Here is a 13,482-nt window from a genome sequence, read left to right on the forward strand (position 1 = left end):
GGTTGAAAAGAATAGGGCTTAGAACACCGCCTTGGGGAACACGTCGCCATGTGTAGTTGTCTGTAGTTGGACCATCTTCCGTACGTACGAACAAGGACATTTGTGTCAAGTAGTTTCTGATCCATTGATATACCCGCCCTCCAAGTTCGATTCTCAAAAGTGCGTCTAGACTGGTTTTATGGGAAACGTTGTCGTAAGCGCCTTTCACGTCAAGAAAGAGTGCTACAGATGATCGCTTCCAAGATTTTTGCTCTTCTACAGATGACACTAGAATGATGACACTGTCAATCGAGGAAGTGCTACTAAAAAATGTTAAATAGAAGAAATAGTAGCTGAGTTACAAACGTGAACCCAAGTTAGTTCATTGTTAAAAGGGTAAGGAGAGCGCAAGGGCTGTGTTTCTTAGGGCTCCGCAGGCTACCTCGAGTTATCTAGTAATTTCTGAAGCTCGTCAGCCACCATTTTGGTTCATACGAACGTTTGAAACATGCTGACATAGTTATCGCATCTTAACCCAAGCCGAGAAGCACCCATTAAACCTCGCGCTTACCGACCGAAACGAAAGCTAAATTTATGATGTTGTTCACGAACATAAAGCATTATTACCAAGATTTGAATTATGTAGAGTGGATGTTAGTTACCCTCCTTGTATGTTAACAAGTCCTGAAATAGAATTATCGGTCGACGGGATATATGTGAGAGACATGTACATGGTAGCCGCACAGCAACTCATTATATCCCCACTACACCCACGTGTGTACAGACGGTTCGTGTCATAAAAATCCCTCGACTTCAGCATTCGTCATTCTACATTTAGCGCTAGCGCAATCATTCAAGTTATCCCGAGAGGCATCTTCCACCGTGGCAAAACTGTTTGCAATCCTGTGCGCTTTGTGTTTCATAACATCAGAAAAGCATGCGCAACAATTTATTATTTTTAGCGATTCGCAAGCCGCTCTCACATTACTACAGAGGAATAAAAAGAAGACTGAAGACCTTGCTATTGTATGAGACACTCCAATAACATACAAAAGCAAGCACAATGAACCATGTAATTGCATTTCAGTGGGTATCTGGGCAGTGCAATATTTCTGGTAATACTGCAGCAGCCGCAGCTGAGAATCAGGCGCACAATAACGCAGAAACAATCAATCTTCCACTACTGCGCAGTTAAGTCCGTCTAATCCTGAGACAGATTTCCTGTCATCTCAGCAAAGGTACCAGGTTTGATCAGCAATCTAAGAACTTGGAGTTATACCTTATAGACCCATGTATAAGCCTATCAATGCCGGAAAATCTAAAAGATAACAGAAAATTTGAAAAATTGGTGCACCGGAGGCGGCTCGGTACTGCATTTACGAGACACTTCTTATATAGGATGAAACGTGCCCTAGTCCGCAGTGTTCTTGTGGCCATCTAGACGCAGATGTGTATCATCTCCTCCTCAAGTGCACTAAATACGATCCACAACGAAGGGTATTGGAAGCAAATTTGTTGCTTTTAGAAGATAATTCACTCTAAGAAAGATACATGGTCCATGGCCAACTGCGCGCCTTCAGAATAGAGCAATTCTTGCTTTGAAGAAGCTTTTCGAGGACACTAAAATTCTGGAGAAATATTAAGTTTCAGTTGATCCTAATAAGCTAAATGAGTGATATGGGTGTTGTTCTAGGTTAAAGATTGATTTATGTGGTGATCTTGATTTTTACGCACTGTGGCATTGTGTTCCGTGCTTGCAGTGTAATTACATGTGTTGTGGTGCATATCATATCTGTCTTTATATATGCCATTGTGCACTGAACTCATGCACAAAACTTTGCGATTCATGTACTGTTAGACTGTGTAGTTTTCATTAATCTGGTGTAATATTGAGTGGCATATTTTGTGTCATTATTCTCCCTTATTACGCAAATTTGTTTCCGGTGCCAAGTAACAAAGAGTAGCCGGTGCCACCATAGAGCCGCCAACTTCTCCTATTATTCATTCCAATAAAAAAAAAGAAGAGCGAAATAAGCCTGATCGTGTCCAGACGTGCAACCACTACTCGGGTACAAACATTCGTCGAGCATGGTACACCGCAGGCCTAGGAGGTGTTAGTCTCTCTCCATCGGCATGCTCTGCGCACTGAAAGTGGGACGCTCCAACATAAGGTGCTGAAGTGTATCGCAGCAACCGCAAGAGGTACACGACGGGCTGGCTACACGTCCTTGTCTGTATAAAATTCGCCCACGTTCACACAGCCAACTTTTAGCTTCAGTAGTTGTGCTCATGCTCGACTAGGCAAGCCTCGACCGCGAACACGGCGCACAGTCGCGATGAGCACAAGTTGAAGCCAGCCGAGCAGCTCCTTCATTTCCGACGATCTATAGGTATCAAGGTAGCCAATGGGCAACGACAGATACCCCACCTGATGAAATTTTCTTTGCAGAATCAGTAATGCTGAGCACAACTGGATAATCAATCTGACTGCGTTGTAATCTGCTAAGGACAGCGCGGGAGTCCGCAAAGGTGGCAATCTTCGAGGCGGTTAACTCCTCTTGCTCATATTGCAGCACGACATAATCGCGTTAGCTCCGTAGTTGTTTACGAGGCAGGATGGGCTATAGGAAACTTACGTCGTATACTTGAGTTGAAGGACAGCAAAAAGCTATATAAATATACGAATTAAAGTATCCGACCAAATTACAGTTTCTCCATTTACGCGCATCAGGCTGCAACGCACCCGGTTCATTTTCTCCCTTTGTGGAGATCGTTGGAACTTGAGGGTGTGCAGGGATTGGTTTTACTTCAGACTAAGCCAGCATGTCATCGGTGTAGGAGCGTTACATATTTAAACGACTAGCCTCGCCGGCCCTTGGTGGGAAAAAGGTTAAAGCATCATTGTGCAAGCCAACGGCTTGAGACACTTGGCACGTGAGCAGCGTCGCGTGGCAGCAGCAATTTACTGATAAAAATGAGAACACGCGCTCTTCTAGCTGAAAACAAAAATTACTTTTGCGCCTGAAAAAGACTATGCATTCACGCCGTAGTGCATCCAAAGCCAGATATGGTGAAAACGAATTCTGCAGTGTCAGCGGGATAAAACTCGCTACGTTTGAGAGGCCACGTTTAGGGAAGTCTTTGTTCCTTCAGAAAGTATTGAATCTAAATAAAGGTACCTACAGCAATACTGAGTGCTTCTACATTGCTTGAAAGCAATCACATTCATATCGACAGTCATCGTGAGAAGATTTTTCCCAAGGTGTTTTAACGCATTTATTTATTTATTTATTTATTTATTTATTTATTTATTTATTTATTTATTTATTTATTGAGTAATCTATTAATGAGCCAAATGACATCGCGGAAACGCTTAAGACCACAAAGAAGAAAAAGAAAGTGAGGTAAACAATAGGGGGGGGGGGGTGAGGTGCACATTCTTTTTGCTCTCATGCACTGGTAAAATGGGATCAAGAGCATGAAAGAAAAATAAACGAACCTGGGCTCATTTCCGGAGCTGTATATTATGTCTACAAACAGCAATGCGTCCTGGCCTCTATACAGCTACATGCACTGTTAAATGTCAAACGCCCTGTGTATATCATTTTATTTATCGTCGCAACCACCTGGTGTGACATGCTGTACGTGACGCCAGGCAAACCTCTCCAGTTTTCATTACAGTACTCCTCTCTTTAAACTAGATCACTCTTAAAAGGCATATCGCCGCCACGTGGCTTAGTGTCCGATCGAGTGAAGATCGTCGTGTGTAAACTCTTACCCCTTCACCGAGATCACGACTGCCAAACGAACGTGCGTCTGGTTGAGCACCCTGCTCTGACTTTATTATTTCTTTCTCCCTCTCTATTTCTGTCTTTGCGACAGAGACGGTGATATAAATTCTTAAGATTACGTTGCGGAGCCGTAACTCGTGGACGCACGACAATGATGGACTGGCTCACGCTCGCGGGCAGCCTGCTGGCGGCGTCTCTGCTTTACCTGGTCACGCGGAGTTGGCTACGCGGCAGGAGCATGCCACGTGGCACACGTCTGCCACCAGGTCCGCCCGGTCGACCACTCGTGGGCCACGTGCAGTTCACGCACGAGGACTTCCACTGCAACCAGGCGATGAAGTGGGCCAAGCAGTACGGACCCATGTACAGGTGCGCTCGCGTCACTTCCTTCAAAAGGCTACCTTGCGTCGACAGTCCTCCATTGTGGTGTCGCATGTGCAGCCTCCCAGATTTTATTGGGATAGTAACTATACGCACCCTTCATTCCCTTTGTACACGTTGAAAGAAGAGGCAGCATGAAGGTGAATTTGCTGGCTGCTACTGCTCTTCCTCATGCCTCCGTGACAGTGACGATGGCATTTTCGCCATCGTTGTCAGAGTCGCCTTCACCGTAGACATGATGCTGCAACATCACCGCCGCGCACCGCATGCAGTGTGTGCGAGTGAACGCGTGCGGAAAGCAAGGCGAGAAAGATGGCGGCTCGACCTCGCGTGCATAACAGAGGAATTCGGGGAGGTGGCGTGCGGTCTTGCATCGTGCGCAAGACATCAAGGGGAGGGGTGGAGGACGTTCTACTCCAGCGGCGGCTCAGCGCGGCCGCGTGGGCCTAATCTTCTAAGCGATCAGCGGTGGGTACCGACTCTATAGGTGCGCCGAAGTCTTCGTACGCGCGGCATTATCTTCACTTTGTACACGTTGAAAGAAGAGGCAGCATGAAGGTCAATTTGCTGGCTGTTACTGCTCTTCCTCATGCCTCCGTTTTGACAGTGAGGGTCTGCGGTCGTCGAGTGAGATGTGCTCGTGTTAGCCGTGCGCGGGACATCATGCTTGTTAATTTAGTTATTAAGCACGTCTTTACGACCATATACGGCGATATAAAGCTACTATCATTACTTCGTAAAGATCTCTAACAACTTGCTATCGCAATAGAGGCTTAGCTTTCCAGGTGAAACCACGATATATTTTATGATACCGAGCAAGCGTCGACCGCACGGCATGTCAGCGCCTCCTAACAACGAGAAGTGGCGGGATCGACGATTTCGCGAGTACAGGCGCAAAGCTTACTTCAGCTCGAGCATTGTCTGCTATGCGCTGTTCACTTCAGGAGGATACACGCCCTGCCAGAATTATCTGCGCAGTCCTGTTTAGAAAAAAAAGCGGTCTGATGCAGAATACGGCGTAATGTAGATACATGCATGACTAAGATGTGTCATCTGCGATGCGCTTTCCACTTTCATAGTCTAGATATGCACATTCGCCATAGAACTAAGATGAAAAAAAATCTGGGTAATTTATCAGCACCGGATGTTATTTATCTGACCGTGAATCATGAGGCCTCACAAAGAAGAAAGGAAAGACGCATGCGCCCCTAAAAGGAAGCGCGTCGCAAACGATGCTTCTGCGTACTGTTGCCGAGCTTGTTGCTTCTCCACGTTATGAGGTACGAAAATGCTGTGCCCTTGGCGATCGCACGATATTATTAAAAATCTAGGAAGCTGTACAATGTGTATTTTTAATTATTTATTTTTTTGCGGTCGCTTTTAACCCTTTGATCACTGCTGGGTCATTCCATGTCAGACGCAGCAGATATTGCCCTCGACGTTCTCCAAAATTGCTCTAGAGAGCATGATGGATCTCGCTATAGTGGCAAATGCATCCGTAGCGTAGTGAGAGCCGAAACATTTCTCTTCAGTTTCTGGACGCCATTTTGTTCTCGCGGATGTGTTTTTGTGGATGCGTGCACAAACTACCCGAATCAGTGGACGAATTGATAGCCGTTGCCTTAGAAGAATTGGCACAACAACGCACGCGTAATGCGGAGGTTGTTCGTTCAACTCCCATCGGCAGCAAGCTATCTTTTATTGCACTTTCCTTTCCATTTGCTACATTATTTTCTACTCGTTACAGAATCATAGGTGACAGATTACAATCCCTCAAGTAGAACGTAGTCGAGGTGTCGATAAGAAGTAGCGACTTTTAAAAAAAAGGAAAACTTAAGGCCCTATGCATAAAATTGCGACTGAAAAGGGCTTGCGATAGAATGCGATAGCATAGCGATAGCATGCGATAGCATAGCGATAGCATAGCGACAGGATCTTTAACAAATGGTGTCACCGACATGCATGCTCTTGGGCTCCGCCTCAGTGCACATTCCCACGTGCAACTAGCGCAAGAAAAAAACATGCTGCGAGATTTGAGCGAAATTATGTGGGTGCTAGGCGCAGAACCTTCTGTTGAAGTTGCCAGGCTAAAAACACAGAAAGTTGCATCTATACACACCTAGCATCACGAATCTTCGGGCAATCAATGTAACGGGTTCATCCTTCGTTAATAATTCGCAAATCGGGCGATATAAATTTGTATCGCTGCCAAGAGCACCGTCTTTGCCTTCTTGCAGAATAAGCACCGGTTCAGCAGACATGGTCATACTGAACGACTTCCCATCAATAAAAATGTTTCTCACGAAGAAAGAGGTCCTGTACCGTCCCCAGAACTGGCTTTTCAGGGGACAAATATATGGAGGTAAGAGTGGCGCTACCTTGCCTTAATATCCTCACTTCAAATCGAAGCTTTCTTGTCCTTTTGCACTTAGCCTAGGGTCAGTTTAGGGCCGTTTTGTTCAGCTACCGACTTGCTGCGAACGCACTCCTTGCGGTCCACACATCCTGCACCCTTTCGCACAGCTAAAGCTCATGAATATCTAATCAGCTTCGGTCGACTGGGGCGTTTCATTGAAGCAGTTGCGCTACATTTGCTCACAGTACACACAGGATTCGTGAGACATGCGTTTAACAACAAGCGATATGGAGGCGCCAAAAAGTGTCAGCTAGGGTTCTTTCGACAGTAACAAGGGCAGTCGCATATACTAAATAACTGAGAATAGGTGCTGTGTGCAACAATGGCATGTGAAATACGCTGTTGACATCATCAGGCGGATATAAAACAGGCTTCAGAAGACCCTTTCGGTCGTGAATGGCACCCCTTCAGAAAAGTCAGACAACTGCAGAACAGGAACGAAAGAAACGACCCCAAACATAGGCAGGTCGTAATATGCAAATAAAGAGGCCCGCTATGCACACTGTACAGTGCTTGGCGATCGAAACTCGATACATGGAGCGCATGGCCGCCGGCACTTTTTACGCCACCGATCGGCACTGCCAGCACCGTGCTAATGTGTTGTGGCGCACAACGAAAGCGAGAGGTCATCTACCCATTATGGCTGCATTTGGTTTTCCAGCAAACACCCTGCGCTCTTCGGTGGCGCAAAAAGGGCCGGACACCGTTTGCATTTACTGTTGTCTAACACTAAGAAAGCTTTCGTTATTAGGACATATTGCGGATGTCATGTTCCTAATCTTTTGCTTAAGTGTCTCTTTTCACACCGTTTTACAGTATGCCCCTAAATTCAACCCCTGTTGAAAAAGCATCACTCTAGGATGCCCTATGATACGAAAAACACATGACGGAGTTTCCGGTAGTCTCGAGAACTCGCCTTGTAAGCAGAAGAGCCAAGCTTTCGACCATACCAACTTTGTTGCGACCTCAATAAAACAGGCTTGACTGCAGGAATTCCCGTCCTAACACCAGCAGTACGTTACACAACAGAACAAAAAAAAATTTATGTTGTGTATGATCTTTTTGACCAGGTGTGGCGACGATGAATGGCGATACCTGGATGGACAACAGAAGGTTCTGCTTACATGTCTTGCGCGATATGGGATTCGGCAAGACCTCCATGGAGGAACACGTCAAGGCAAGCACCGAGCATGTTCAATACGGTTATTCGCGTAGCGATATATTTGCAGTCTTCAGTGTTAACTACATCGTCATGGCAAAACGAACTTTGGAATTACACGCTGCCCCAATGCATATATGAGCTGCTGATAGAGCATGGCAATTTGCTTAAGTTGCGTGTTGCTGCCCCGTCTCACTTGGTGTGGCAATGGGTACTGCGGAAAGGAATTTAGCTATGATATATTCACAGTTGTGACTACGTTTTCCCCCACCTTTTCGGAAACATGGGTGGCACCTGTCTCATAGATGTATATTGGTATTGTGCCTGTTTTGTTATTCCGAAGTATAGTTGGGAGTCCGCGCCCGTCCTATTTACGTGCGCCTTCGTGTTGCCCTGTCTATACTGAAAGAATGAACCAAGTAGCGCAAACCAAAGATTTATTGTAGCAGTAACAATATGGTTGCGCAGCGCAGGCCGACTATTGGAAACGACGTATGGCTCACTAGCGCCAGCTGTGTGGCCGACTAGCCCTGAACGGACAGCGCAGTATGGCACATGGCTGACCAGGCCTATGCCACTACGACAAGACGGAACAAGCCCGGTTACTGACTAGCGTTAGAAAACACAGAGCATGTGGTTTACTTTCTATAGACGACTATAGGTAAATATGACATATGGCTGACCAGCTCTCCAATGGGGCAGCTTAGCACAATCTATGTGGCTGACTAGCGCTGGATGACTAGCGCAATGCAGTCATCCATGGTCCGTCATACGTTGTCTTGCCTCCTGTCTGTCCCGTCCCTAAGTCAAGGCTCTGCGCTACAACACAGGATCGTTTTCATGTGTAAGCATTCTTTGGTGGGTACCCCAGTGAACTCTCTCACACGAAAAGTATAATGCCTTGTATCTGCACAAGAATACGCAATTTCCGAAGACATTCAATTGTTATAACACTGCAAATGTAGATGACTGGTAGCTTTCTAAGTCATACGGAACAATTGAAACCGAAAAGATAAACGCTGGGGGCGAAATCTATACACGAAGGCGAGCTTTCTGATAGAAACGTGGGCTCTTGCGTAGGCCCATCTTCTGTTAATCTTTCGCACTTCTGATATTCAAGTCTGAGAAAATTTAACATAAAAGGCATTCGCTGTCAGTGTTTTGTTTTATGACGTTTGTTTGTGGGCTGCCTTCTCAAGATTTCGAGGAATAACTTTGTAGTTAACGTAGGCAAGGTATGAGCAACTTTAGTGATAGAAGAACAACTTTATTGCCGTATAGAATATGTGTCCGTCGGAATGATTTTCTTGACCGCAGACGCCGGCGCCGACACAGGATTTTCTTTGAGACAGCGCCCTCCACACTATCGCATTAAAAAAGATGATCAAGCAGAATACCCATATGGGTACACATGCCCTATGTAAGCATATGTATCCGCCCTGTTGATTGTGGTCATCTTGCCATAAAGTCACTCTTGTACTTCTTGTGTGGACAAGATTACACTTGCATGTATTGCGTCTACAGTACACAACCGCATATTGGACGACGTGTACATAGTAGCTAATTGTACCATAACATAATCACCTGCCTCCTACCTTTGCCTGTATTTCCCAGTTTCCCTTTGCGCAGTCAGGACTAGCAGGCTGAAGACACGCTCTCCAGGTCCACTTCTCCTCCTTTCACTTCACTAAAATCTACTCATCATGACCCTATGCACCCATAGAGAAAATGCTAGGATAGAGTAGGGGTGGGCCTACTTAAATTTGGGGCAAGGCTAACTAGATGGGCCAACTTGAAATTTTGGAGCGGGCCAAGCTCAATTGGAGGATGGATCAACTTAATAAAATCATCGGCTTTTACGTGCAAAAATCACGATCTGATTACGGGGTACGCCTTAATGGGCGACTCCGGACCAATTTGGACCACATGGAGCTCTTCAACGGGCACCTAATCTAAGAGCACGAGTGTTTTCGCATTTTGCCATAATCTAAATGCGGCTTCCTTGGCCGGGATTCGATCCCGCGACCTCGTGCTTAGCAGCCCAACACCATAGCCATGGTGGGCCAACATAAAATTTGGGTTTGTGCCAACTGAAATTTGGGGTTCGGGCTATTGAAATTTGGGGATGAGCCAACCTGAAACTTGCGCTTGGGCCAACTGAGATTTAGGTGTATGCTTACGCATACTTAGACAACCTGAGTGCAGCTTCTGCATAATTTCTAAATGCGAAGCATTTCGTTGCCTAATTGGATGTGAGACGCCGAAGAGATGCGGGTGATCGGGGAGCGCGGACAAGAAGAGAAGCCCACCCTGACGACGTTCGCCAAACGGGCCGCCAACACCAAGCGGCGCCTATTGGAGCACCGCCACTTCAGGCCGTAGACGCGTACTTTCAAATAGCAGTTTGTTGATGACAAATTCTGCGCCGCTCGTAGCGTCTGCGTCTCCCCTCCCCCGATTCCGATCGTACGTCGTCAGGGTGTCGCGGCCCACGAATGTGGTGGTCCTCGAGCGAGAGTTTCGCCGGGAGGACATTAGTTCGTTCGCGCCTTGCGCGACGTGCAGGGGGAGAAATGCTTCGCACTGACTTAGATAATCGTCGAGGATGGCTTCTGCCGTAATTGTTTTGTTTTGTTTTCCTTTTCTGTTTTTCTTCTTTTTTTGTTCGACTACCGTCGTGCACTGCAGAAAGAGTGTCAGTGCCTGGTGGAGAAGATCGCCGAAGCCAAGGGAGCGCCCCTCGCAATCCAGGAGTACATCTTCCCGAGCACCTCGAACAACATCGCGGCGCTGGTGTACGGCAGTCGGTACCCGTTTGAGCACCCGCGCCGCCGTTACCTGGACGAGCTGCTCAGAGAGCTGTTCAAGGCGATTCGGGCTGGCAGCACGGTCGAATTTCTGCCCTCGTTTGTGCGCAACGTCATCAGTTGGCTGCCTTCAAAGCGGCGCACCGTCATCAAATCCAAGCTCTCAGAATTCATCGAATACACAAGGTGCTTGGTTTCGTTCTCTTTCAAGTTCTCTTTCCTCCTTTGATGCACAAATTCGCCGGCTATATTTTTTATTAAGGTCAATTGCATCATAGCCAACATCCCTGGATGAAGTCTCTAACACGCATGTTTCTTTTTACCTGGTACTTTGAATGTTACTTTTTACCTGCCTATATCCTTTCACGAGGAATTTGCAAGAACGAAACAGTGGCGCCATCTCGCAATCAAACAGCAAAAGAAGGCGCGTGCCGTGTTTTGCCCGAACAATGACAAAGGATGCCACCGCTCCGTTTCCACGAGTAGTGCATTTTTCGTTATAGCACCCCCTCAGATGGGCCGTATGTTTATGATTTATCATAGACAAAAAGAAAAGACGCAGGTCGGCACGGCACGCGCTACACAGTCACAGCGTAGGCCGGAGGAGCGGCCCCCGTGGGAGACCGTCGTAAACTAGTTGAGGACGGTAACCGCAAATACTGAGTATACGGAAAGAAGTGTTTCAGTTGGCACACATTTATTCAAACATACTCGTCGTCACGAGAAGGAATTGAACTGTCCGCCCAGCGTCTGCGACGAGCTGCAACTTGTGATGCTCTCTGCACTGCTGTCTGCTGTGCCCGACGTTGCCGGGTTGCAGCAGCGTGCGTAGCTCTATGATTCGTACTTTGCGAGGAGGCGCGATAACCCGTACCCTAGAGTAAGAACAGGTATCGAGACTACGAGGCGGCCCACATGTCACATTCCTTGGCACGTGGCACGACACGATGCAAATGCTACATGTTGTCACACGTGGTGGAATACAACATCACCGCCATACAAAGTTTGCACGTATCTGCGGTGGGTACTGTGGCCTATGCGGCGGGCATCTCCCATCGCCTGACTGCTCGCACGTTGGGACGCCTTTTACGGAATGTTTCTGAGTCGCAAAAGATATCAAAATGTAGGTCACAGGGAGGCAAGACGCGTACGTGAGTCACAGAGTGCTAAAATAACGGCAGGGGCGTAATTAGTACCATTATAGTAGAACAATAACCACATTGCATTAAAAACTGCACTATCTCCGGGATCGGCTAGCCTGGCCTCATTGCAAAAAAAAAGTAAGAAAGGGACAACCAAAGGTCGACGAAAAAGAAAACAAGGTATGCGCAAGTGCACGTGAACTAGGGTTCGAATAAGATATGAAAGGAGTGAATATTGATCATGAGAAAGAGACAGACTAGAAATATACAACCAATGCTTATTCATCGAATCCTGCGAGCTACCATATACGTTGACCTATGTCTTCTTTAGCGTTGACGCTTGGTTGACCTTTCCATTCCTTCTGCTCCATATGCCTGTATTGTCCTTGCATTTTTTACTTCCTTGTGAATCCCCAGTTAGGGGGGAATTATGGGTCTCGTCGGACTGTTCACTCAGATTTTTACCAGTTATTCTTTTCAGGGAGCTTTCTTAAAAGTTGAACGTAATTGAATTAAATAATTATGTCTACGGTAGAGCGTAAAAAAGGAAAACAATACATATATGAAGTCTGAGTCGAAGCGTAAAAAAAAAGAAAACAATAGTCAGACGATGTAGACAAAGTATTTTCTAGCTCTTCATCCGTTCTATTTTTCACTTTATTAGATGACAGGCAGAAACAAAACGGACATAGACCGAGAGCAGAGACGACGTCCTGTGGGTTCACCCTTGTCTTTTAATAGCTATATTTTCCCCAACGTAGCGCAGCATAAAATATTACTTTTCGGACTTCTTAGTCTTGATTGATAATTACGATTCGGTACTTTAAAGTAGAGAGAGAGAAAGAAGGAAAGGCAGGGAGGTTAACCAGATTGACTCCAGTTTGCTACCCTACACGTGGGGAGGAGAATCGGGAATGAAGTAGAGAGAGAAAACGGGAGTCTATACATCACTTTCACATTCACTAAGTTAGGTGAAGGATGTCTATACTCGGGCACTCAACTCTGTTGCCTTCAGGTAGTGAAGAAGCGCTCGAACTGCTTTCTGGGCTAATGAACTGTGAGGCCAGGCTCCCAAGATCTTTGCTTCCGTAAATGGCCTGTCATCCAGTCTATTCAAGGCACACTGGACACTCTCACGTTGATTATCAAAGCGAAAACAGAGGCACATAAGATAAGTGATGGTCTCTTCACACTTGCACTTAGCGCACATTGGTGAGTCCGCCATTCCAATGCGATAGCTTTAGGAGTTGGTGAATGCTACTCCTACGCCCAGCCGACACAGCAGTGTTGCGTCACGTCTTGAAAGGTTTGCAGGTAATTTAAGCTTCAGTGATGGGTCGAGGCTGTATAAACGACACTTAGAGTTCTGTGGTGTATGCCAGTAACTTAACGTGATGGCACGAACGAGACTGCGAAGCTCTCTTGCAGCGTCTACCCTCGATAAAGGTATAAGGAGTGTCGGTGCACCAGCCTCGGCACGTCGTGCAGCGTCATCGGCGAGGTGATTACCAACGAGGCCACAATGTCGCGGCAGCCACTGAAACATATCATGTTCTCGTTCAGAAGCGCAATGGTAAGTTCCGTTGATTTGTAACACCAGCTGTTCATAATTGCCACGTCGTAAACCTCGCAAGCTCTTGAGGGTTGCTTTCGAAACACAAAATATTGCCCATTTGTTGGGCGGTTTTTTTTTTCAATGTATTCGACAGCAGCGCGAAAAGGGGCCAGTTCGGAACCTGTAGATGTCGTTACGTGTGAAGTCTTAAGCTTGATCACGATCGATTGAGAGGGTATAGCAATGGCTCCC

At 46.5% G+C, this 13,482-nt stretch overlaps 1 protein-coding gene across 1 annotated transcript in view; it reads left to right on the top strand.

Moving 5' to 3' along the window:
- The first annotated feature begins 3,921 nt into the window (after positions 1-3,921).
- Positions 3,922-13,482, top strand: part of LOC142578194 (cytochrome P450 2B1-like) — a 35,852-nt gene continuing 26,291 nt past the window's right edge. The window contains exons 1-4 of the mRNA XM_075687596.1: positions 3,922-4,139; positions 6,389-6,513; positions 7,638-7,744; positions 10,415-10,719. Of these exons, the coding sequence (XP_075543711.1) occupies positions 3,922-4,139; positions 6,389-6,513; positions 7,638-7,744; positions 10,415-10,719 (755 nt within the window). The remainder of the gene's footprint in view (positions 4,140-6,388; positions 6,514-7,637; positions 7,745-10,414; positions 10,720-13,482) is intronic.

This window comes from Dermacentor variabilis, chromosome 4 (genome assembly GCF_050947875.1).
Source record: "Dermacentor variabilis isolate Ectoservices chromosome 4, ASM5094787v1, whole genome shotgun sequence".
NCBI lineage: Eukaryota > Metazoa > Arthropoda > Arachnida > Ixodida > Ixodidae > Dermacentor > Dermacentor variabilis.